Here is a 25,221-nt window from a genome sequence, read left to right as displayed (position 1 = left end):
CGTTTCTCGTCGGATTGTTGTTTCGGATGGACCGCAGTGCAACCGTTGACGCACAAAGATCGCCTGTAGCATCGGTCTCCTGAACACAACACACGTTAACACTTCGGTGGAGCGACAGACATTATTAAGTTTGAGTGTAATGTGAGAGCAGTCACACAGGATGGACGGAGGTGTTTCTGGTGAGGACACACGCACTTACTCACACACACTCACTCATTTCTCAGGCTAGGCCGCAACGCAGCCCGCGCGCGGGAATGACATTGCTTACTTTGTCAGGAATGTACGGTTTTTGTACACAGCTTACTACATAATGCATTTAAATTGACTTTAGACTGGCGGTGGTCTACCTGTGCTCATCCTACCGAGGAGAGCGGTAGCTAGGTTAATTCATACACGAATGTGAAGCGGCAGCTTTGGTGCTAATGTCGCTTTGCTAGCTGAGCTAACGCTATCGGAACTAGCTTCAGACAACTCCCACTCAGATACTTTAGTGTGTGCTGAATCAAACAAACTGCATCAACCACTAAACAGATGTTTATGCATGTATTGTTGTATGTAGTTCCATTCAGTGTTATGTTAAGTCACGAAATACAAAATACATAGCCGCTTCTAGGAGCCTGGCCTAACCTTTCGTTGAGTATTTTGTGAAGTTTCCGAAGGAGACCAGACCCCTTGACTCAAATTACCTGATGCCACACATCTGTACACAAGACTATGTTATCATCTTAGTTGGCTCCAATAATAAACCAAGATCGATGTCGTATAGTAACTAAGTAGATGCACTTAAGTACAATTTGAGGGACTGTTACTTTACTTGAGTATTTCTATGTTTTGTTACTTTGCACTTCTACCCCACTACAATCCGTAGGTTCATCGTTTAATTTTAATTCACAACATTTATTGAATTATTTTAGTTACTTTGCAGATTTGGATGAATGATGTGAAATAGAATCAACTCTTAAATCAGACTTTAGATGATTTAAGAGACTTGCCATATCAGGATCATAATATTAAAACTTGAGTACAGAAGAAGGAGAGGAGATTTGATTCAAGTATTTAAGATAATGAAAGGATTTTATAGAGTGGACCCAGAAATATTCTTCTCAATGCAATACAGAAAGCGAACGAGGGGGCATGAACTGAAAATCTTCAAACACAGAATCACAACGATGGAACGTATTTAGCCAGCGTGTCACACGGAACTGGAACAATCTCCCAGATACAGGACTTGCCTGAAAAACTGTAAACTGTTTTAAATCAAGCATTGACCTATTCTGGTAATCCGAGCGCTACATATTACCATGATTAACTAGATTAGAATACATCGCAGAGATCGGAATAACTGACAGGCTATGTCTATCTGTGTTCCGTATGGTATCAAGGTATTTAGTTCCACCTGGAGTAAATCCACCAGCTACCCAGCAGTATACAAAGTCATTCAAACTAGCTGCACCAGCTTTGAGAACACTTTCAGGATCAATCATTATAAAACATATCATATATATTATTCTGAAATGGACCAATTTGCACAACGACTACTTTTACTGCTTAAAGTATATTTTGATGCTAATACTTTTCTACTTTTACTTGAGTATTCATTTTGATTGCAGGACTTTTATGCTGCGTTCACACCGGACGCGATGCGATGTTTGGGGACGGCGCGATTACATGTAAAGTCAATGCAGAGATGCGGACGGACGCGAATTCGCTCCGACGGCAAGCATGACGCGGTGGACGCGAATTCCGCGGCGCGATCGAAGGGGGCCGCGGCAGACGCTCAAGTTCAATTTGTTCAACTCCAGCTTCATATTCGCATTACGCAATCTCGCGGTAGCCAATCGGCGGTGAGGATCTCAGTCTGACGTTCAACCAGAAAACATCAGCCATTAGCAGTTAGCTGTGAGCACACAGAGCTCACAGCTCCTCATATCTGTTCAGAAACTGGACAAAAGTTAAACAAGTACAAACCACAGACTGTCTGTGTCATGGCGAATACAGTCGCTGGTTTATTTATGTCTGTAGGCCGTTGTTGTGAGTATGGAAGTAGTATATACTAGGGCTGTGCAATTAATCGTATTTGAATCGCGATTACGATTATGGTTTGCGACGATTATGAAAACAGCATAATTGACAAAATACGATTATTTTGCTGTGTGCGCTTTCGCCCCTCCCTAAAAGCCCACTCGGCCACGTGGGAGTGACATGTGTTGTGAGTGTTCAGCGAGAGCGAAGATGTCAGAACAAGAGCAGCAACTCGTTAAAAAGAAGGGTAAAACTATTTCCACTATTTGCAAGTACTTTGTCATTACATTTCACATCGCTAAAGATATGTGCCCAGTTAGCACTGTTAGCAACCAGGGCTTTAAGCAACTTGTCAACACGTTGGACAAGCGTTACGCGATGCCGTCTCGGTATTATTTCAGCAGGTCTGCGCTGCCTGCACTATATGACAAATGCCGTGGGGAAGTTGAGAGAGATGTGGCTTCAGCTGACTACTTTGCGACCACAACGGACCTATGGTCTAGCCCTGGGGTGCCCAACCAGTCGATCGCGAGATGTGTCTAAAAATAGAACAACAATATTCTGTTTTATCGTTAATGACCTTTAACATAATCTTCCTGTGCCAGAATAATGCACTTGAACGCATCAAAGCTTTGTGATTGGCCGGCGTCACCCCATGTATCGGGGCGTGGCTGAGGGTCTTCAGTCCAGGTGGCAATATTGTCACCTGCCTGCGCTCATCTCTGAAACCAGACCATGTCAACAGGCTGGTGTTTCTTGCAAAAAATCTTTAAGAGATGACATGAGCAGCCCTACCAGCATTTGCCATGGTGGCCTAAAAAATTTAGTTTGGTCTTGAATTGTAGTTCAACATTTATTTCCTGTTACTTCTGGACCATGACGGTTGGCCAGCCTTCAACGTTTAACTGAGTGGAATATGTTGAATATGTTTTACCAAAATGTTGGCTATATGTTAAGGAGTTTTCAGTAGGTTGTGACAGTGCACTGCATCATATTTGATTTAATGAATTTTAGTCTAATTTATTTTTATTTATCATATTAATAATATATGTTTAGTATGGTTTTGGAAGTGCGCTCCAACATATCTGTTGATCTTGTTTATTGGTAAAATATTATTTGTTTTAAAGTTCAATAAATGGTCAATGAATAATCGTCAAAATAATCTTGATATCAATTATTGACCCAAATAATCGTGATTATGATTTTTGCCATAATCGCACAGCCCTAGTATATACAACGTTAGCTTAGCCTGGTCGACCCGATCTTCATTCAGAAAACAAGCATTTTAAAAGGTTTTTCGCCTGCCGTCTTGTCTGTAGACTTGTCAAGCATTAAGTATGTTGTTACTTCAGCATCATTTAGAAACGTGTATTACAATTTAATCATGGTAAAATATGTTGATTTTGTTGTAGTTGTAGCTCCCGCGCCAGCGCGTCTTGTTGAAAACTCGAGCGCTTAGAGCGATGCAATAGGAGCGATTAGAGCGATGCGAATATTCGCATCGCGTCCGGCGTGAACGCAGCATTACTTGTAACAAAATACTTTTACTTATGTTCTTCTTCCACCTCTGACTAAGATGCTGGACACTAGCTTCACAAATGTTAATGGCTACCGCTAGTAGGGCTGAACGATATACCGTGTCATGGCGATAACCACGATATGCGCATGCGCGATATTCACACCGCAGGGACATGCGGTTTTATTCATTTTTAAAAAAAATGCTAATGCGCTTTAGCACAGAATTCAAAATAAAGATACCCTTATTACTTATCGAAACTGCACATACAATATATCCGATTAAAGATGAGACTCCACAGATTATTTAAGTATAGTATCTAAGCGATCCGATCTCATAACAGGGGAAGCAAACACAGACATCACAACACGTACCTTTTACTGAGCTTTTACGGGAGATCGTCTCACCATAGCGGTCAATCTGATCAAAAGACGTGTTCAATGGCATTAAAACGAGAAAAAACGCGGCTGAATCGGTTGATCCATAGGTTGATAATGTATCTGTGGCTTTGAAGCAATTGTTTATAATTAAGGATGCACGATATTGGTTTTTTGAAACCGATACCGATAACTTCCTGCTTCTCAAGACCGATAATAATAATAATAATATAATATATATATATTAGGGCTGTCAAGTTAACGCGTTAATAATGCGTTAACGCAAAAAAAAATTACCGCCACTAATTATTTTAACGCGATTAACGCATGTGTATTTTTTTTCTCCGGTATCATTCGATTGGACTACGCAAATTAGTCATTCGAGACAAAAATGTCCACTGCAAAAGACTTTGATAAAAACATTATATTAAAAGGTTTTTTTCACAACTTATTTGGGTTCAATCTTTAAAGCAACTTCCGCCCTAATAGAAAATACCAAAAATGTAATCATTTTCAGGATTTTAACCCTTTCAATGCCATTTTGAAAACATAAAACCGCTGTTTTTTTTCATGATGAAAACAGAGAAAGGGAGTTATTTTCCCAAAAATACATATCTGGAGACTGGCTCTTTTTTTTTTTATAACAGTCTTGGATATGTCAAAGATTAGCAACAAAATGGATTTTTTTGCATTATTATTTTTTGCACAAAATCAGATTGAACAAAAAAGTTACAAATTAGTCATTCAGGACAAAAAAGTCCACTTCCAAAAACTGCTCTAAAAGGACAACATATTAATACTTTTTTAAACTTTTTGGGGTTAAATCTTTCAATCAACTTCAGTCCTGATCAAAAATACTAAATGTTAAATTATATTCAGGATTTTAACCCTTGAACTGCCAGTTTGAAAACATGAATTTGCGTTTTCTATGAAAAACATGCACAAAAAGGCAGTTATTTTCCATTTAATAAATGTTGGGGGGGGGTCGGCTTTTTTTTTTTTTATCACAGTCTTGGATATGTCAAAGATTAGCAACAACATTTTTTTTTTGCATTATTAGTTTTTGCACAAAATCAGATTGAACAAAAAAGTTACAAATTAGTCATTCGGGACAAAAATGTCCACTTCCAAAAACTGCTCTAAAAGGACAACAGATTAATGTTTTTTAAAACTTTTTGGGGTTAAGTCTTTCAATCAACTTCAGTCCTGATCAAAAATACCAAATGTTAAATTATGTTCAGGATTTTAACCCTTGAACTGCCAGTTTGAAAACATGAATTTGCCCTTTCTATGAAAAACATGCACAAAAAGGCAGTTATTTTACATATATTAAATGTTGGGGGGGGTCGGCTTTTTTTTTTTTTTATCACAGTCTTGGATATGTCAAAGATTAGCAACATTTTTTTTTTTGCATTATTAGTTTTTGCGCAAAATCAGATTGAACAAAAAAAGTCTCACATTAGCCACTCGTGTCCCATCCACTCCCATTATAACCACATCTTTTGATCTCTCCGCCATACCGGTATATATCATGCATTTTATAATGTCAGGGTTTTATATTGGAGGAAAATAGTTCAATGTGTCCCTTTTTACTGTATATGACCAGATGTGACATTTTACCATTGAATTATATGACCTATAAAAACACTGAAGTAATACTATTTTCAACTTTCTTTGAAATCATTTTTAAATCAGCATCAGATGTATCAATGTCAACATTTATTTTCCAAACAGCAAACTGCAATCAACATTCATGAACAAATCAAATTGTCAAAACAGAACAATGATATGTATGAGTGTGTGTTGAATAAAATGAGAGATGGATGAAGATAGAGCAAGTATGTGTGTTAGAGACGGAGTAAGATAGATGGAGATAACAAATAATGTGTATGTGCGTGCGAGAGAGAGAGAGAGAGAGAGAGAGATATCAGTTCATCCAGCAGAACCTGCAGCAGGGGATTTGGTGCTCTCTGCAGGTGAACTTTTCCCAGTGCACATCCAGCACAGTCCCCTCTTTTTTGTGGAGCCGCTTGCGGTTGTGCCGGTGTCGGGGGCAGAGCCGCTTGCGATTGTGCCGGTGTCAGGGGCAGCTGCCGAGGCCTGTATGTCCGCCACTATGGTAACAGCAGCCGGTGTACGAGGTGGATGCTTTCTCCGCATGATTTTTGCAGACACCAGAGATCTCCCCAACTCCTCCAAGAAAAGCCTCCTCCTGAAGGACTTGGCTTGCTTCCAGGAGGGATCCACAGCAGTAAAAAGCACAAGTGCATATGACGTGAACAAATTGTCACAAGTCACAGTGATCCCTTGGAGCCCCTCTGTCATTTCCAGGACGACACACTTTCCCTGGCCCACCTCGGCAGCACTGCCAGCAGCTTTACCGGTGTAAATCTGGCACTTCCTGGCATAGGAGGTTTCAACGTCAGCGGTGATCCAGATTTGTAGCCCATACTTTGCTGGCTTGCTTGGTATGTATTGCCGGAATTTGCAGCGGCCTCTGAAGGGGACAAGCTGCTAATCCACACACACATCTTCACCAGGGTTGAAAAGCATCGGAAGGCGATGTGTCCACTTCTCCCAGAGAGAGCGGATGGGGGCAAGCTTGTCTTCTCTGTGACAGGAAGGTCTCATCAGCTTGTCGTCAAACCGGAGGGTTGTATTCATCAACCGGAATTTGGTGTGGGTCATTGTGGCACGGAAGATGGCACGTCCACTGTGGTCATCCCAGGGGCTGCGGGTGGATTCGCCCTTCGATTTGTACACTCCAGCCAACATCAGGAGACCGATGTATGCACGAATATCTGTGGCATCCACATCACTCCAGTTTGCCACCGAACATCCCCCCTGCAAGTTTGTCATGTCGACAATACTACTGATGATCTCAGCAGTGAAAAATAAATTGAAGGAGGATTCCACGTCATCAATTCTTGTAATGGCATAACGCGTGGGCCCTGGAACCAAACCTCTGGCAGCGGGAATGTAGCGCAGCGTGTCGTTGTTAGAGGGAGACCAGATTTCACAATTTGTTGATGTCCACCCACTGCCAGAATCTTCTGTTTCCTCTGCAGTTTCAGTGGAAGGGTCAGAAGAAGAAGGATCAGACTCCACTACAAACTCCACATCACATTCTTCTTCTGAGGTTGTTTCTGATTCAGAAGAAGAGTCAAGCAGCTCGCTGGAGGTTGCCGGCTGCATCACCATATCCCTAGCTTCTTCCACAGAGAAGCGCCTCTTCATCTTACTCGCTTGTTGCGTATCACAGGAATGAAACGACCAGCCAGCCAAACTACACATATTTATGGATCTGGCTTTGCAGCCAGGTGTTCGCTTATTGACTTAGTGCATGTATGGCTGTGTATGTTTGTATGCTAAAGAGACATTATCAAATCCTTTGAAGTTCCAAACAATTCTAAACAAAAAGGTCAAGCTGGGTCAAGATCATACCTCTGTTTACCTCTAAGACACATGAAACAGCACAAATGAAAAACAAAATGCCATGAGAGAACACTTACTCCTACATTCGCACACACATCAAAGGTAAAGAGATGAGGGGGAAATTGTGAATGCTGTAAACTGTAAACCAAGACATGACAAGCATGTAATTCAATGTAAAATGTCACATCTGGTCATATACAGTAAAAAGGACAAATTGAACTATTTTCCTCCAATATAAAACCCTGACATTACAAAATGCATGATTTTATACCGGTATGGGGAGAGATCAAAAGATGTGGCTATAATGGAAGTGGATGGGAAATTTTTGTCTAATCTGATTCTGTGCAAAAACTAATAATCAACCAAAATAAATGTTGTTGCTAATCTTTGACATATCCAAGACTGTGATAAAAAAAAAAAAGAAGCCGAACCTCCCAACATTTATTATATGGAAAATAACTGCTTTTTTGTGCATGTTTTTCATAGAAAACGCAAATTCATGTTTTAAAACTGGCAGTTCAAGGGTTAAAATCCTGAACATAATTTAACATTTGGTATTTTTGATCAGGACTGAAGTTGATTGAAAGATTTAACCCCAAAGAGTTTTAATAAATATTAATCTGTTGTCCTTTTAGAGCAGTTTTTGGAAGTGGACATTTTTGTCCCAAATGACTAATTTGTAACTTTTTTTGTTCAATCTGATTTTGTGCAAAAACTAATAATGCAAAAAAAAAAATGTTGTTGCTAATCTTTGACATATCCAAGACTGTGATAAAAAAAAAAAAGCCGACCCCCCCCCCAACATTTATTATATGGAAAATAACTGCCTTTTTGTGCATGTTTTTCATAGAAAACGCAAATTCATGTTTTCAAACTGGCAGTTCAAGGGTTAAAATCCTGAACATAATTTAACATTTGGTATTTTTGATCAGGACTGAAGTTGATTGAAAGATTTAACCCCAAAAAGTTAAAAAAAATATGAATCTGTTGTCCTTTTAGAGCAGTTTTTGGAAGTGGACTTTTTTGTCCCGAATGACTAATTTGTAACTTTTTTGTTCAATCTGATTTTGTGCAAAAACTAATAATGCAAAAAAATCCATTTTGTTGCTAATCTTTGACATATCCAAGACTGTTATAAAAAAAAAAGAGCCAGTCTCCAGATATGTATTTTTGGGAAAATAACTCGCTTTCTCTGTTTTCATCATGAAAAAAAACAGCGGTTTCATGTTTTCAAAATGGCATTGAAAGGGTTAAAATCCTGAAAATGATTACATTTTTGGTATTTTCTATTAGGGCGGAAGTTGCTTTCAAGATTGAACCCAAAAAAGTTGTGAAAAAAACCTTTTTAATATAATGTTTTTATCAAAGTCTTTTGCAGTGGACATTTTTGTCTCGAATGACTAATTTGCGTAGTCGATTTGTTACATAGTGAATTAAAGACCGATTTGAAAAATTGAAAATTGAATTCCAAAATAGATCGAGAAAATAGCCTTGTTACAAAAATGCAGGCCATTTGCACCAACACAACCAAAGTTATTGCAAAATGAAAAGTGAAAAATTACCCATATGGACAAAAACGTCCACAGTGATACCGGAGGGTTAAATGAAAACAGAGGAGCGCTCCATCCACACAACTGCACCGAGCACTTGACTTTATGCAGGAAGCCAGACAGCGGGACATTGTACGAGAAGTCAGCACACATGATTGCAGCAACATGATTGCAGCGTCCAGGCAGCTCCCGTTCGAGCATATGCCTTGAGTTGCACATAGCTCCAACGATCACACTCACACACACACACACACACACACCATTTGTATTGTATAGCCGCTTTCACACCGCAGGACTTGCGGTACTTTAGTGCCGGCACTAAAGTACCACGGCACTAAATCCGCCAGGGGGCTAGTGCCAATCGCATTCACACCGCAGTACTTTCCCTGAGGCACGATTACGCTGACGTCACTTCGTCTTCTTCTCTGGGTTTACTGGCAGGCCGCAAAACCACTTCACGGCGAGTACAACAAAAAAACAAGAGAAGAAGAACTACACGGGGGAGGGGGTATAAAGCTCACCCGCTGTATGAGGCGTTTGTTTACTTTCAGACCTCAGACATGATGGAGTTCAATGAGCTTGTTGTCTTTGTGCTCATGTTATACAGCTTTGTAACTGGGTTATTGCAGCCAACTAGGGATTTGACCCACGCGTCGGATGCTGTAAGTGCAATGCTGGTTCGGAATCGAAGGCGTACCATAACGAGTATTTCAACCGCAAAGGCTGGCACTCGCTCGTCCTGCAGGGTGTTGTGGATGCTCGGGGCCTCTTTTGGAGTGTTTTTGTTGGCTTACCAGGTAGCATGCATGATAGCAGAGTGTTCAGCATGTCCTCACTGGTTAGTTTTGTGGATATGGGTGGTCTACTTCCTCATGTAACAAGGAATATTGGGGGACATGATGTGGGTTACTATATCCTTGGGGACTCAGCCTACCCCCTGCAAAGATGGCTGATGAACAATGGAAGGCTTTGTACAGTGCATTTGGTTCTCTCTTTTATTTACCACATTCAAGACAGGCACAATTACAATAGTGCAGACACACCTTTGTGCAAAGACAATATGTCAGTATCAAAACAGTGTGGCAATATAATAACAAACTGCCAGGTGTCATATGCACATTAAATAGGCTCAGCCGTTAACACACCTTTATTATATATCCTCCTAAGATGTTCCCTTACTATAATTAATTAAAATATTGAACTCACAACACTGGTAATTACAAACTTAACCATTTCTCTTTCAATAAATAAATAGTGCTTGTGTTGATGGATGCCGTTTTGAAATACAATGAAATTATCTATTTCAAAGCCACATTGTGGGTGGGACACAACTAAAGCTTCGCCAGTTTATAACCGATGAAACATGATGGTATCAGAATAATCACTTAAATGTGATTTATAGGATGCTACACAGGTCACTGTAAAGATAGTGTCAGAGGAGAAATAAGCAAGATACATTATCTGTTAAATCGCCATGGAGGTTATCTTTTATTTATCAGCAGCAGATCAATAAGTGTCAGTATCAAAACATAACACTGGCAAATACAATGGGTAGGCTCAGCAGACAGACCGTAGTGCAAAGTTAAAGTGTCACATGATTATCTACTAAATAGTGAATTCAGCATCAACTTCACCAAGATGAAGTTCAAAACAATGTAACAGACACACCTTAGTGCAAGTTAGGTGTCAGTATTAAAAAACAGTGGCAATATATATATAATAACAATAGAAAATCAACTTCAATCAAATGTACCCAAAACAAATATATAGAAATAGCACCATAAGAGTTTAACTGTGGGCTAAGCCCTGAATGTTTCCATGTCCAGGAAACACCGCTGTGTGTCAATATTTAAAACAATACTACAGGGAGGAAGGCCTGTTTGACTTCACTAGCTCTGAAAGCACTCCCAGAAACCCCTGCTGAAAAGCCTTTTGTTGCTCCATTTGCTGTGCCAAGACTGCGCCATCACCCTGTCCTCTGTTTCCTGGGCCTTGTGTAAAAGCATCATCTGGTCCTCGTGCATCGCATGGCACGCCTGTCCTCCATAGTCTCGATGGTGGCAAAGAAGTTCTCATCATGTGTGTCCTGTGCGCGCTCTCCTAAGGGGAAACATTATTTAATCACCATGTAGTTTTACAGGCAGAAGGGACACGGTCAGGCTGTTAGGGCTATTCCGACTGATAGGGTTAGGCACAGACACACAAAGACATAAACACACACACACGAGAGAGACACACGTTACGTTTTCTTACCGGAAGTCATGTGACCTAGCCCGGATGTTTACAATTTTGTGAGCGTAAAATGGGCGCGAAAAGTGTAAACGCCTGCCTAGGCAAACACGTTTTCCACGGTGTTTCATAATTCATAATTGTACCATGAAGGAAGTAAACGTGATTGTGAAGCTACAGTGTGTGTGAACGTACTTTTGCGTTTGGTTGATGAAAAGGGAGACGAGCAACGGCTGCTGTTGCGATCGGGAAAGGACAGTCCACTCGTTTCCAATCCAGCGAGTTGTCCCGCCTCGCCTGAAACAAACAAATGTAGTGCCATGAGTTAGTGAAGCATATTACAGAAAACAGTGCCCACTTATTCACAAGACAACACGTTTTCATGGCGGCCGAGAATAGCTAGTTAGATGTTATGTTATTAGCCAGCTCAGGGCCGGCTAACAGTGTTAGCCAGTTCAGCCTGCTCATGGCTACCTCGATCTACTGAGCAAATAAAAGTGCATCTGAGACCAGTAATGTGCATATTAAAAACCCCAGTACAAGTAGTTTATTTTACCTTCGTCGTTGTCGTCGTTGCTCACTTCACAGCCGACTGAATCCGCCGTTTCAGCGAGCTCCCACAGCAGCGTGCCCGAGTCGATGGTCGCCGTTGTCCCGGAGAACGAGGGTCTCTGGCCGAGCAGATCATCCAGGCGCTCGTACCATTTACTGGTCTTTCTATCGTTACCACTTTTGTTATTGTGGTCTTTAATTTTTTTATAGTCCTGCCTGAGTTTTTAAATTTTTACCCGGCATCGGTGTGCACTGTGCACGATTCCCAGCTCAAGTAGCTTTTGCGAACATCGCTCAAAACATTTTGAGTTGGGAACTGCTTTTTGTAGAAGCTGCTGCATCCCTGCATCTGAGTAAATGGACAGAAGCGCCGACACTTCCTCATCATTCCACCGCTCCGGTGCTGTACAAACAACCTACTCGCTCAGGTGTGGATGTGGTTTTGTAGCGAGGAAAAAAATGGCTGCCTAACAAAACAAATTCAGAGTCTAACGGGGCGTGGTTTGCAATTCGCCCAGCCAATAGAAATAGAATAGAAATTGGCACTCTTTGTCACCAGGTTCGTACCACCTCTCTAGCAGGGACTAAAAAGTACCAAAAGAGTTCCAAAAGAGTTCCCGGCACTGAGTAGTCCCGGCGGTGTGAACGCGACATATGAGAGAGGTTCCAGGTTGAATTGAGGCGAATATTTGTAATGTTCAGAGGTTGTTGTGTTTAATATTCATGAGAATATTTGTCATTGTTCAAATGATAATAAACATTAGCATAAAGCATATTTGTCCACTCATATGTTGATAAGAGTATTAAAAACTTGAAAAATATTCCTCTAAGGTACATTTAGAACAGATAAAAAATGTGCGATTAATTTTTGCGAATAACTATGGACAATCATGCGATTAATCGCGATTCAATATTTTAATTGACTGACAGCCCTAATATATATATATATATATATATTAAATGTACCTGTAGTTTTTGCACACCTGGTGGACTAGTAGTGAGCAAATGACATGAGCATTACTACTATGAACAAAACTAACCCTGGGGTCGTCTCTGGCAAACTTCTTGCCTTTTTCAAAAGCCTCGTCGATAGGTAAAAGCCCCGGTGCCTTTGCAGATGGCTTTGGATTCGCCGCTAGTTTAGCAGCGCAGGCGTCTTCGTACGCTTTTAACACACCATCGTAGCGATGGCGATGTTTCAGGTGACTAATCAGGTTGGAAGTATTATAGCTCGTTGCCTTTTTCCCTCCTCTAGGAACTTCTGCATTGCATCTGTTAATACAAATAGCAAGCGAACTATCTAACTCTGAAACTTTAAAATAGTCCCACAGACGACATGTTTGTTTACTGTCCTGGCTTCACGGCCACACACCATTTACGTCACAGCCAGGCACGAGTTAGGGAGCGCTGGATTTGTGAAAAACTCCCCTCTTCCTAAACCACTAATACCACAGTACTGGCAAAGCGGGAGGAGCCGAGTGAAAAACAAGCGCCCCTCATCCCAATCCACCCACACTAGGGCTGTGCAATTTAATCGATCTTGCGATATATATTGATATTTAATTTTCCGAGAAAGTATCGATATTTCAGTCGCGGGTATCGATACATTAAGTCTGATAACTGTGTTCGTTATACTCGCGTCCAGGAGAGAAGCTTTAAAAAGGAGACTAATTGAGTCTCTGAGAATGTTCAAATGTATACTTTAATTAATAAAAAGCGCGGTAATGTTACAAGCAGAAGATGGTTCAGTCAGAAAAACAGCTGTGTTCTGGCTCTTGTGAGCGAAGAGAAGAGAGCGAGCTCCACCTTTCCAGCTGTTAAATATCCTCTCCTCTGCTGGCTCCTCCCTGTGGGCCGGTTGGCGCTGCTGGGGATCGGCCCTCCACGTCTCCAATGTTCGTTGTTGCGCATTACAGAGGATTCAGACATTGTACATTAAATATATAACTAAACACGCCTTTTCTCCTCCTTATCTCTTTCATGACTTTTCATTTAATACATTTTAAACGCTGTAATCAATACTCCAAAAATACCTCACGGCTGGTATCATTTCCGGTAGTTCCGAATGTTGTCTCATGCTACCCACGTCTGTAAACAAACGTATTCAAATAAACTGTACCTTCATTTAATATTCAGCAATAATAATATCTCGACGTCTATAGTTGTAGTGTTGAAATCAGTAGGTTTCGGTGTGCAACACTCCGTGTCATATCGCTACTAAATTCACCTCTATAGGAAATGGTATATTAGCCACATGCTAAATGCTAACCGGAGATGAAGGATTTTCAGAATAAAAGCTCAACAACTGGTTGTGCACAACAACTTCTGGTTTTTCAGTATAAAACAGCATTTAAACTGACGGTATGTTTAAGGTACTTTATGCCATCAAAACATTGATTTTAATTTCTAACAAGTCCCATTCAATTCCCCCGTGTTCCGCCACCTGCTGCACCTTTTAATTCTCCATTGTCCATCGTGATACTGCACTTTACAGCTAGAGTTTGCACTGTTTCAATAAATGAAACAAATTTTCTCACCACATCTTTTGATTCATTTTGTCCAGCATTTGCAAGCTGGAGACTCTCTGTCAGAGCCATATATTGTATAATGGATGCTTTCAGTTTTCAGTTAAATTAATTCAATCTAAGTCAATGGAACACTCACAAGATGTCACCAAAATCCCACTGTCCCTTTAAAATCTTTCAGAAAATGATATAAGTGTATCGAATCGTATCGTTGGCTGAATATCGTGATATATATCGTATCGTTGGCTGAATATCGTGTATCGTATCGTGAGATTAGTGTATCGCCCTAACCCACACCGCAGTATTTTTTCTTTTTTTTACTGAAAAAATATTTTGTATATTATCGGGGCTATTAATACTTTTATCGGGTTTATCGGGATGACGTCATAATTCCTAATATCGGGCATCCCTAGTAAATAATGTTTGTTTTGGCAGTTATAACTGAATGTAATGTTTTCTACTTTTTTACATCTGGGAAGGCATTTGCCTTCATCAGATGGAAAGTGTCTTGACCAACAACTTAAGTATTTCTTATAGCTATGCAGGGCATGCAAGCGAGCAAACACAAACAAACAAGTGAAATGAAGAATAAAATTGAAATTGTACAATATAATATTGTGGTGGTTCATCTTATAATTCAGTCTAGAGAATGCACCAGACAGCATCTAAGACCTGCAAAAATCTAAATTTCCTAGGGGGAGGCCCCCCAAACCCTTCGTGCGTCATTTCGTCCACGACCAAAATCCTTAATGTCATGCACTGCATTACCACAAAAATGGAGACGAATAGAACTTCGTTTGTGGTGCTATTGGCATTGAATAATTGCATTAAAAGCATATTCAGTAACATCTCTGTCCAGAAATGGCATGGTGTGCCATATTATCTTCTATAAGACAGTTTTTTCTCAACCTACTAAATGAGTCCTGATCTAATGCAGAGTTTCTCAAAGTGTGGGGCGCGCCCCACTGGTGGGGCGCAGAGAAGTGATAGGTGGGTCGCGAATGGACGCGATGAACGGGAGATTTTTTTTATTTATTTAAAATAAATAAATGTTTTGGACCTCAGCAGTGTGCGAAAAAGTACACGTCCCACCGTCCGGGACGTGTTATTTACAATATCGGACAAGTAGATCTGTCAATTGACTTGTCCGGCGGACAAGTGACGTTTATTGACAAATTATTGATACATTCAGTTTACAAAAGGCAGAACTCATTCGCAAATTGTACGTGTCCGCCATTGTTCGTTTAGAAATGTTAGTTTCGGTTCTGCTTGTCGATTCCAAAGGAAATGCATCTCGCTGCTTTCTGTACAGTTAGACGGGGCCGGGGTGGGAAGTGTAGCACAGTGGCAGGGCTGGGAAGCAAAACTCGGTTCCGAGTAGGAACAAATAACAATTGCCCGCTCCCCAGATTAATAAGAGTTGTGAGGACAGGAAGCCGAGCCCCGCGGACCGCAGCTCTCTCTCTATGCTCCGTATCAGCACGGTGCAGCTCAGCGTGTGTCTCTCTCTCTCTCTCTCTCTCTCTCTCTCTCTCTCTCTCTCTCTCTCTCTCTCTCTCTCTCTCTCTCTCCACACAGCGGATCCGCTGCCCGTTTAACAGCCTCATCTTTGTCAAACTTTCTTATGTTCTTCCTCTAACACGTAATGAAGGTTATTAAGCGTTTTAGCTCCTGTGTTGTTAATATTGACCGCCATTTCCTTTATGAAGTGAAGCAGCCTCCCTGTCTGTCCTCGCGCTGTCCTCACATCCCCGGACCCCCAGACTCGGAGGAGCACAGGGATGTCAGTATTGTTTATGAAGCAGGGTATAGAAAGTAGCTACATTATTGAAATGAAAATACTATTTATTTACTTTTACAACCATTTTAAGCTTGGCCTTCAATTGTATTGGAGCGGCGAGGAACAGGTGGGGCTTGAAAAGGCCCACCTGTTCAAAGCGGGGAATGCCAGAAAAAGTTTGAGAACCACTGGTCTAATGTGAGAGTGGCATCTTCTAAACATTTTCTTAATTGTACGTCACTGTGTGCAGGTCCCTCTCTTCCTCTCTCCACTCTGCGCCTCCTGATCCCCCCCATCCGGCTTGTCTCTGCGGCCATCTGGCTGACGGTGGAGCAGAAAATTGTGTCGGATTATGGGCTGCTGGAGGAGTTTGTTTTCATGGTTACGGAGATAGTCCCTCAACTTCTCAGCACGAGGCAGCGCGCAGAGCTCATTTTGGGTCTGAGAGCACGGGTGAGGATGAGTTATTGTTTTGAAAATGAACCTAATAGGATGATTTTCGTGGGAATACATAGTAGGGCTGCTGGATTATGGCAAAAATCATAATCTCGATTATTTGAGTCAATAATTGATATCACGATTATTAAAAACGATTATCCATTTACTTTGAAAACATACATTTATTGAAAAGAAAAATGTGAACGGTATGTTTTTAACAGTTGATTACCCTGAACTTTAAGTATAATTCAACTGAAAAACCCATAAAGAAAATAATTTAAATAAAATAAAATAAATAATCGTTTTATTTCGATTGTTGTTTTCATAATCGTTGCAAGCCAAAATCGTAATTGCGATTAAAATACAATTAATTGAGCAGCCCTAATACATGGATAAGGTTAATTGAAAAATAAATACATCAGTCTGCGTGGCATTTACATTTTCTTTAAGATTCTTCAGTTGGACACTTATGGGCATAGACATGTCTCATAACTATTTGTGTGAACATAAAAATAATTAGTGTGTAAATATGTGATTTGTAAATGTAAAACACCACAAATGCATTTAAAAGATTTGCAAACTCACAAATAAATTTGCAAATGTAAAACGGATCTGCAAATACGCTAAATATTTTCACAAATAAAAAAACGGTCTGTGAATATCTCTTTAACATTTACAACTTTCGATCAGGCATTTGTGAATCCATTTTGTATTTGTTGACCAAAAATGCGCTTGCGGATCTCAAATATCTGCTTGCGGATCTCACATTTCTGCTCGTGGATCATCTTTTTACACACGGAATTTTGAGACATATTTTCCGCCGGTCTCAGCTAAAATCTACTCATGATGCATGATGTTTGTTTAATGCTGTTTTTATATTATAATGAACAGCGGAACGTTAGATGCATTCTTTATCATCATCATCATCATCATCATCATCATCATCATCATCATCATGTTATAGTGATACAGTTAGTTTGTGTTAGTTTATTGGTTCGATACAGCATATATCGAGCACTTTCGTTGATGTTGAAATACAGGCTATACGCCACTTTCGGGTCCCGGGGGGGAGCAGCTGGCAGCGAAGCAGTCCAGATAAAAGTCTTTCTTTATTGTTTGTTGTGTATTCAGTCAAGCGGGACAAAGTTACAAAGCACTTCACATCTTATTAATCGGCTTAATTTTACTTTACCAGTGCAGTAATAAAGTAATCTGTAGAAAAGCACCGTATTTAGGTTAGCTTTCATAGTAAGGCTATTAAATGTTAAAATATTCATCGTGTCCTTTCTACTGTATATGCATCTATTCCTGTCTATTGCCTTCATTTGTATTTAATGTTATTGTGTTAATACTTGTTTCCACACATTTCACAATTTGGGATGAATGAAGTATCAATCTATATATGATATCCATCTATGTATCTGTCCGTCTATCTGTCTGCCTGTCTGTCTGTCTGTCTGCCTGTCTGTCTGCCTGCCTGCCTGCCTGCCTGCCTGCCTGCCTGCCTGCCTGCCTGCCTATAGTTTTGTTTGGAAAGGTTTTGTCATTGTATTGCTCTTACCGGCACCTGCAGAGCACAGGACTTTACATTGTACTTACAATTTGACATTGTAACTTTGACCCGCTTGACTGAATACCCAACAAACAATGAAGAAAGAGTTTTATCTGGGCTGCTTCGCTGCCAGCTGCTCCCCCCGTATAGCTTGTACTTCAACATCAACGAAAGTGCTCGATATATGCTGTATTGAACTGTATCACTATAACATGATGATGATAAAGAATGCATCTAACGTTCCGCTGTTCATTATAATAAAAAAACAGCATTAAACAAACATCATGCATCATGAGTAGATTTTAGCCGAGACCGGCGGAAAATATGTCTCAAAATTCCGTGTGTGTAAAAAGACGATCCGCGAGCAGAGATTTGAGATCCGCAAGCGCATTTTTGGTCGCCAAATATAAAATGGATTCACACATGCCTGATCGAAAGTTGTAAATGTTAAAGAGATATTCACAGATCGTTTTTTTATTTGTGAAAATATTTAGCGTATTTGCAGATCCGTTTTACACTTGCACATTTATTTGTGAGTTTGCAAATCTTTTAAATGCATTTGTGGATGGTGTTTTACATTTACAAATCACATATTTACACACTAATTATCTTTATGTTCACACAAATAGCTATGAGACATGTCTATGCCCATAGACACTTAATGTGCTTATTAGACTCATTCTTCATAGTGACATGGAATGTGTCTTGATGCTGAAAGTGTAGAGGGAAACAACACTTTATTTGAACAGGCCAAATGTTGGATATGTGTCCTTGGATCAGGCTTTGATACCTGTATGTCTGCATCCTGCAGACAGGACAGTCTTTGTTGGATGTTGCTATTTCAGTGTGCTGGATTACATGGACGTAACCAAGGAGTTTGTTAATTGATCAAACTTTTAAATTTGTTGACAAAATAAAATGTCCTTCTTTCTTTTGAACTTTTCTGTCAATATTACAACTTTAAAAAACATTTTGACATATTTTGTATTTTGTCTCCATGTCGGGACTGTACCCAACATCACTCCTTCACTGCATGGACCACTAGTAGTCTCGCCTGTGTGATTGTGACAGAGTTTAGCTGAACTCGTCAACAGATAGACTTGGCTTTACTTTGACTGAAGACACAGCACCAGAACTTTATATAACTAAATGGGGCACAGTATTTCCCCTAGGTTTACTGCTTTGGGGGGGGGGGGCATTGGGATATATTTATTTTTAAATCCTCGAGCAGTGTTTCGTAGGGTCAAAAACACTAAACTCACAACTTAAAATGAAAGTGTTTTTAGTTTATTTAATAAAAGAGCATATGTGAAAAGTGAAACTAGATTAGTTGCAATTTGGTGCTATGTATGTATATATATATATATATATATATATATATTAAAAAAAGAAAAAAAGATTATTTTATTTTTTAAACACCTTGAATTTCAGGGGGGTGCGGGGCTCCGTTGGCGGGGCGCAGCGCCCCTCCAAGACAATGGTAGGGGAAACACTGGTGCATGTCAAATGTTTCATTCAGTGTGACAGGTTAAATAAACAGAGAAAGCAGCTCTTGACTGCCATCTCTTCCTCTAGTCATTTTTCATTATTGTCGCTTACCTCTGATTGTAGCTGATTCTGGAGCTGTGCCGCTCTGAGGAGACTGCGGACCCCCAGATCATTCAGCCTCATCTTGACCGGATGCAGAGCCTCAGAACTCTGTGGAATGTGGAGGTGAGCTAAACCTTTGGCCAACATCAACTATCCAAATATTTTTCTGTGTTGAGGTTTTACTTTCCATTATATCATTTGCATTGAGGATAATGATCTGTAGCAATGAGGTGCTTGTCTTGAGTGTGGTGTAGCAGAGATGGGGACTCGAGTCGCACTTAAGTCGCACACACAGAGACTCCAGACTTGACTTGGACTCGTGACCAAAAGACTTCAGACTCGACTTGGACTCGTGTGTTGGGACTCGTGAACAATCATTGTGTTTTCTATTTTTGGCGTATTAAAGGTGGGGGAGGTACATTTGAGAGAAACCGGCTCGAGATCGCTAGAATTTGAAAATACACAACCGGAGATAATGCTAGAGGCTGCTACTTCCTTATAGAGCCCGCCTCTTCCAACACACACGAACGCGCACATGACCAATGAGGGCACGAGATAAGTTTGTGCCCAGATGGAAGGCTGACAGGCAGGTAGGCCATCCAGTTATTTTAGCCGGGCTCGAATTTCATCAGGCACTTGAAAACTCACCTGGAGAGGTCAGTCACATTAACGCATGGACGGTTAGCAAACATGTTTAGCTCAGCATCAGCTATGTAATGTTAACTTAGCTTGCTACTAGCTTTGTAACTGAATATTTGAAAAGATTAGTGAATTGCTTGTCACACTTGTTTGAGTTGAGTGGCGTTGACATCCAACTCTTGACATGACATAAAAAAGGTCGGTAACGTTAATCATTACCCGCTTTTAAGTACTTTTAACAGTTTCCCTGCGGGGGATTAATAAAGTATTTGTGATACTGATTTCTGATTCTGAAGTGTTTTGCTTATGAGTTGTTTGCATTTAGCTAAAGTGTGATGTTTTTCCTCATATTGCATTGCAATAGCCTGTTTAAAGTGATCATATAACAAACAACTAATCAGTACTGATACTGTCTGCTAATAGAGTGATAATAACACAGTAAATGCTTTGAATTTCTTAGATATAGCTGTGCAGTATTCTTAACAGACTGGATAGCAGCAGACAATAGAAGGCTTATTACAACCAGAAGAGACATGAGACTTTTATTTTTTTAGAGACTTGAGACTTGACTTGGACTCGTGACCAAAGACTTGAGACTTGACTTGGACTTGCAAAAAAAGACTTGTGAACATCTCTGTGGTGTAGTGTTAATTTCGTCAGCTATTTTTTTTTTTTTTTTAAGTCTTAGTCCTGTGTTAAATTTCCGTTTTAGTCATATTTAGTCACCTTCGTCCTGTTTTTATTTAGTCAAGATTTAGTCGACTAAAAGTCTGAGCATTTTAGTCTTATTTTAGTCAAAGAAAACTAATTATTTTAGTCTACTTTTTGTCAATGAAAACTGTTGAGTCTTTTTTAGTCATCAGATTATATAGAACATTTCAGTCAAACTAGTCTAGCCAAAACCAATCATTTGTCATTTTAGCATATATAAATAAATAAGATTATATCTTGTCCTTATTTGATGATACACACAGGTTGAATGATTAAGAATGCAGCTTTGCAGAGAGTATCTGGTCAGGTGTGTGATGTTTTTACCTGTGTTATGGCCACATTGCTTCCCTTCTGATAAAACAATGCATTTGCTTTTTTACTCCGCCTCATTGTAGCGAAAATGCGCCCAAATATCACATCGTTTCTTTCTCCCAAGCAGTGGTGGCTTTAGACTTTTTCGTTGTCAGTCATTTTGACGGACAGGATTGTAACATTTCCGTCATAATCCATTATTACCCGTCGAGTGCACAATTCATCAATCACTCGAGCTGACGGGGGGATTCGGTTAACGCGAGTGCGACCACTGCTCCCAAGCCCTGGTGTTGCCATTTTATTTTTTGTTGTATAAGGTTAGTTGGACCACGAGTTAGACCCGAGTCTTCCTGACAGTTCATATTGTGCCGCTGCCCGGTGTAATTCAAATGTACCACCGCGCGCAGCACAGACACACACACAGCTGCTGCCCACACACAGCTGCTGCCCAGCCGCAGCACCGGAAATGGAACTGCTGGGAGAAAAACTATCAGAGATGTAACGTTATCTTTGATAATATTTAGTCTCCTCATTTTTCGTCAACGAAAGTAAAGAGAGATTTTGGCATAGTTTTTATTTAGTAAACTACATTTTCGTCTCGTCACTTTTCGTCAACGATAGTGCATGATGATTTCGTTACAGTTATTGTTTACTGCCGTCTCGTTTTCGTCATGGAAAAAAAGGTCGTTGACAAACATATTTCTTCATAGTTTTAGTCAACGAAATTAACACTAGTGTGGTGTTCTATCATTAATTACCAATCTTTCTTGCAGACTGATAATGCAGACATATCTGACTCGCATTTCATGGGCCTTGTCCAAAACCTGGTGAGAAATCCGGAGGATAGGAGAAACTTCTTCCAGGTAAGTACCTAGGATTTTTTTAATAATGTCTTTTTATAATGTTTTAAAACTTAAATCAGTTATAGAATATGCAAACTCCTTTGAGAAATAGCTGTGTACCAAGCTTACTTAATGTGTACCAGTTCTTCTCATTGTGGTCACAAGTATGTCTTTCTCTTCCAGGATGTTTTCCCGGGAGACTTTGGCCCAACATACGACAAAGCAATCCAGACCCTGATGTGGCTTTTTCTGTCCCGACTTGAAAAGCTCCTTCCCACCCAAACTCTCCAACAGGTCTCCATCAATGTCAATTAAAAACTATGCTGTGTGTGTGGTAAACTCTGTGCTTTATATTCCTACCCTCAAGACATTATGCTTCACAGAGGACTTTGTTAGTTTTTGTGCTTTGTAACTACCAAAATGTTGGTTTTTGTTTTACTTACTTACTCATAACGGGGCGTTGTAAATAACTTAAACGGGTCATGATATTTCGGTTGCTTTCAACTAAATTTGACCTAACGATAAGACATTTCAGGACTGTTGCCTTACATTCTTTTTCATGTTGGCTTTGTCAGATTGCGTCTCTGCTCAGCGATGCCTCTTCTGTTCTGAATGAATGCATGGATACTTTCGCTCAACCTCAGGAGCTCAAAAGCTTGCTGGACACTCAGAAAGACCTCGGACAGTTGGAGGACATTGGTGAGCTTCTCACAATTTCAATTAGCCTATTCACAGAATATTATTGATACTCAATCCGAGTCTGTTTATTTATCATTTTAATGATTAATGATATCTCTTCTTTTCAGAGTCTTGCATAGTTGACAGTGGCATCTTGTCAGCCCTGTGTCTGCCTCCTGTGGAACGAGTTGTGATTGTCAACGAGCAAACGGAAACAGATGTTGAGAGCGGGCTCATGTATACAGTGAGCCAAGAGATGGAGGTTGAATCTGAGAGCATGGAGGGAACTGTGAACTCTGAGTGTGTGCAAACACAGTGGTTTGGTCTCGGCAGTGAGGTGAAGGCAGAAATGGACTCTGTGGTGGTTACAGATCGTTTGGATGGCACGGAGGCCAGTGAGAGTGAAATGGCAGAAGAACCGTCTGGAACACTCATGATAGGGGAGGACGGCCAGGTGACAGTGCTCAACAGCGTGGAGAAAAAGCCAAATAGACGTGGGAGGAAAAAGAAATGTCCTGAAGATAAAGACTTTCAGGTGCAAACCAAAATGAGGGGAAAACTTGATCCGGAATTTGAAGTTTTGTTGGAGAGACCGGTGCGAAAGAACCGTGGACTCAAGATGAAAAGGTACCTGTCCCAGTGGAGGAAATCCGGAAAGACACAGGGCAGCAATGCGACTAACAGCAGCCCTAAAAGGTTTGCAACCAAAAGCAATGACCTGGATGAGAGGACGTGCAAAGTGTGCGGCAAGGTGGTGACTCGTGCCAAGTTCTTAGAGCGTCACATGAATCGACACTCAGATGAGCTGCCTTTTTCTTGTCCTGTGTGTAAAAGGTTTTATAAGAGCTTGCGTTACTTGCAGCAGCATAAATGTCCAAATCAGACAAAAGCAAAGGAACAAGAGACTGCAGCAGACGAGGGTGAACAATCATCCAGTGGGCTTCCTGGTGAGGCAGCCAACCAAGAGCTGTCGTCAGACAACACGGGACAAGCAGAACAGAAAAGCCCAGACGTAAACAAAAGCGTGCTGGAAGGTCCGTTCTACTGTCCTCACTGCAGTGTGGAGTTTAAATGCAAACAAACATTTCGGTTCCATTTAAGAAACATTTGCTACAATGAGCAGCAGGTGGATCCTGAGCAGCCTGAGGATGTTAAGCATTGTTTCAGGTGTGATGAATGTGACAAGGCCTTCAAGTACAAGTCCACATTGGATTCCCACAAACAAACTCACAACCCGCTCTACTGCGAGGTGTGCATGAAACTGGTACGGGACCCTGAGGCATTGGCAATGCACAAAGAATCCCACACTCCATTTCAGTGTAACCAGTGTGTGGAGCATTTCCCTGTGTTCAAGGCCCTGCATAAGCACTATATCGACGTCCATAATCCCATCGAGCCTTTTACCTGCACCCACTGTCAGACAACATTTGCTAGTCTAAAGCGTTTCATCAGACACGAGTGGAAACACACTGGTTACCAACCATTTCAGTGTCCTCATTGCACCAAAAGATTCAGATCGTACTCTGACCTTGTGGAGCACCAGAAAAAGCACACTAAAGCGTATCCATTCCTCTGCTGGGAATGTGGCAAGAAATTCAGGCACGGTGTGACATTGACGAGGCACGTGGAGCGTGTGCATCACTCTGGAGAACCTGTGACGGAGAAACCAATGCCAATCTTCACCTGCGCTCAGTGCGGGAAGACCTTCACATCCAGAAGATGCCTCCTGAAGCATGACAACTTCCATCACAAAGGGTTGCGTTTCCCATGTGAGCACTGTGGAAAGGGATTCTTTGGCAAGGACGCCTTGGTGAGGCATACTTTGATTCACACAGGGGAAAGGCCTTTCAAGTGCGACGACTGTGACAAGTCTTTCAGATCTGCTGCAGAATTAAAGATACACAGGAGATACCATACTGGGGAACGGCCATTTAAGTGCAACGTGTGTGAAAAAGGTTTTGTCCAATCCTGTTTTCTTACCTTACACATGCGAACCCATACTGGAGAAAGACCATATGTATGTGCAGTATGTAACAAGGGCTTTTCAAGCTTGCATGGCTTAAAACGTCACAGGAGACTTGTTCATGCGTAGGCCATAAGACATAGGGATGTTCTGTTTAATGTTTCCCCATTTAAGGAGATCAGCATCAGATGTAGACCAGAACTTGAGGAACTGTTAAGGACTTAACCTTGCTTATGGGCATTTGGTGTGGAAGGGGAATTGGGACTGGGTTTTCCAGTTGAAGGACTTTTTGCTTAAAATATCAGCTGCGTCCTTGTCTCTGGCTGTCACAGCTTGGATTGTTGGAAGCTGTGTAATTGTATAGTGCATTATAAAAATGTAGCTTTGTATTTTTTACACAAAACTTTGCTGTAGTTCTACATAAGATTTGTATGTATAAAGGATATAAACCGTGATTCCCTTGAGGGATGTATTTCTTTTTCTTAAATAAATTGAATATTTGATTGTAAA

General features: G+C 40.7%; 1 protein-coding gene across 1 annotated transcript; it reads left to right on the top strand.

Annotated features, from left to right (window-relative positions):
* LOC117439086 (zinc finger protein 791-like) lies at nucleotides 1–25,221 on the top strand. The gene is made up of 7 exons (XM_034074818.1): nucleotides 1–179; nucleotides 16,237–16,439; nucleotides 19,588–19,689; nucleotides 22,002–22,091; nucleotides 22,254–22,364; nucleotides 22,646–22,769; nucleotides 22,877–25,221. The coding sequence occupies exons 1-7, from the start codon at nucleotides 161–163 to the stop codon at nucleotides 24,838–24,840; spliced, it is 2,613 nt and encodes an 870-aa protein (XP_033930709.1). The 5' UTR covers nucleotides 1–160; the 3' UTR covers nucleotides 24,841–25,221.

Source organism: Pseudochaenichthys georgianus, chromosome 23, assembly GCF_902827115.2.
Source record: "Pseudochaenichthys georgianus chromosome 23, fPseGeo1.2, whole genome shotgun sequence".
In the NCBI taxonomy this organism is placed as follows: Eukaryota; Metazoa; Chordata; class Actinopteri; order Perciformes; family Channichthyidae; genus Pseudochaenichthys; species Pseudochaenichthys georgianus.
The sequence above is the reverse complement of the archived record's forward strand: the minus strand, read 5'-3'. Positions and strand labels throughout refer to the sequence as shown.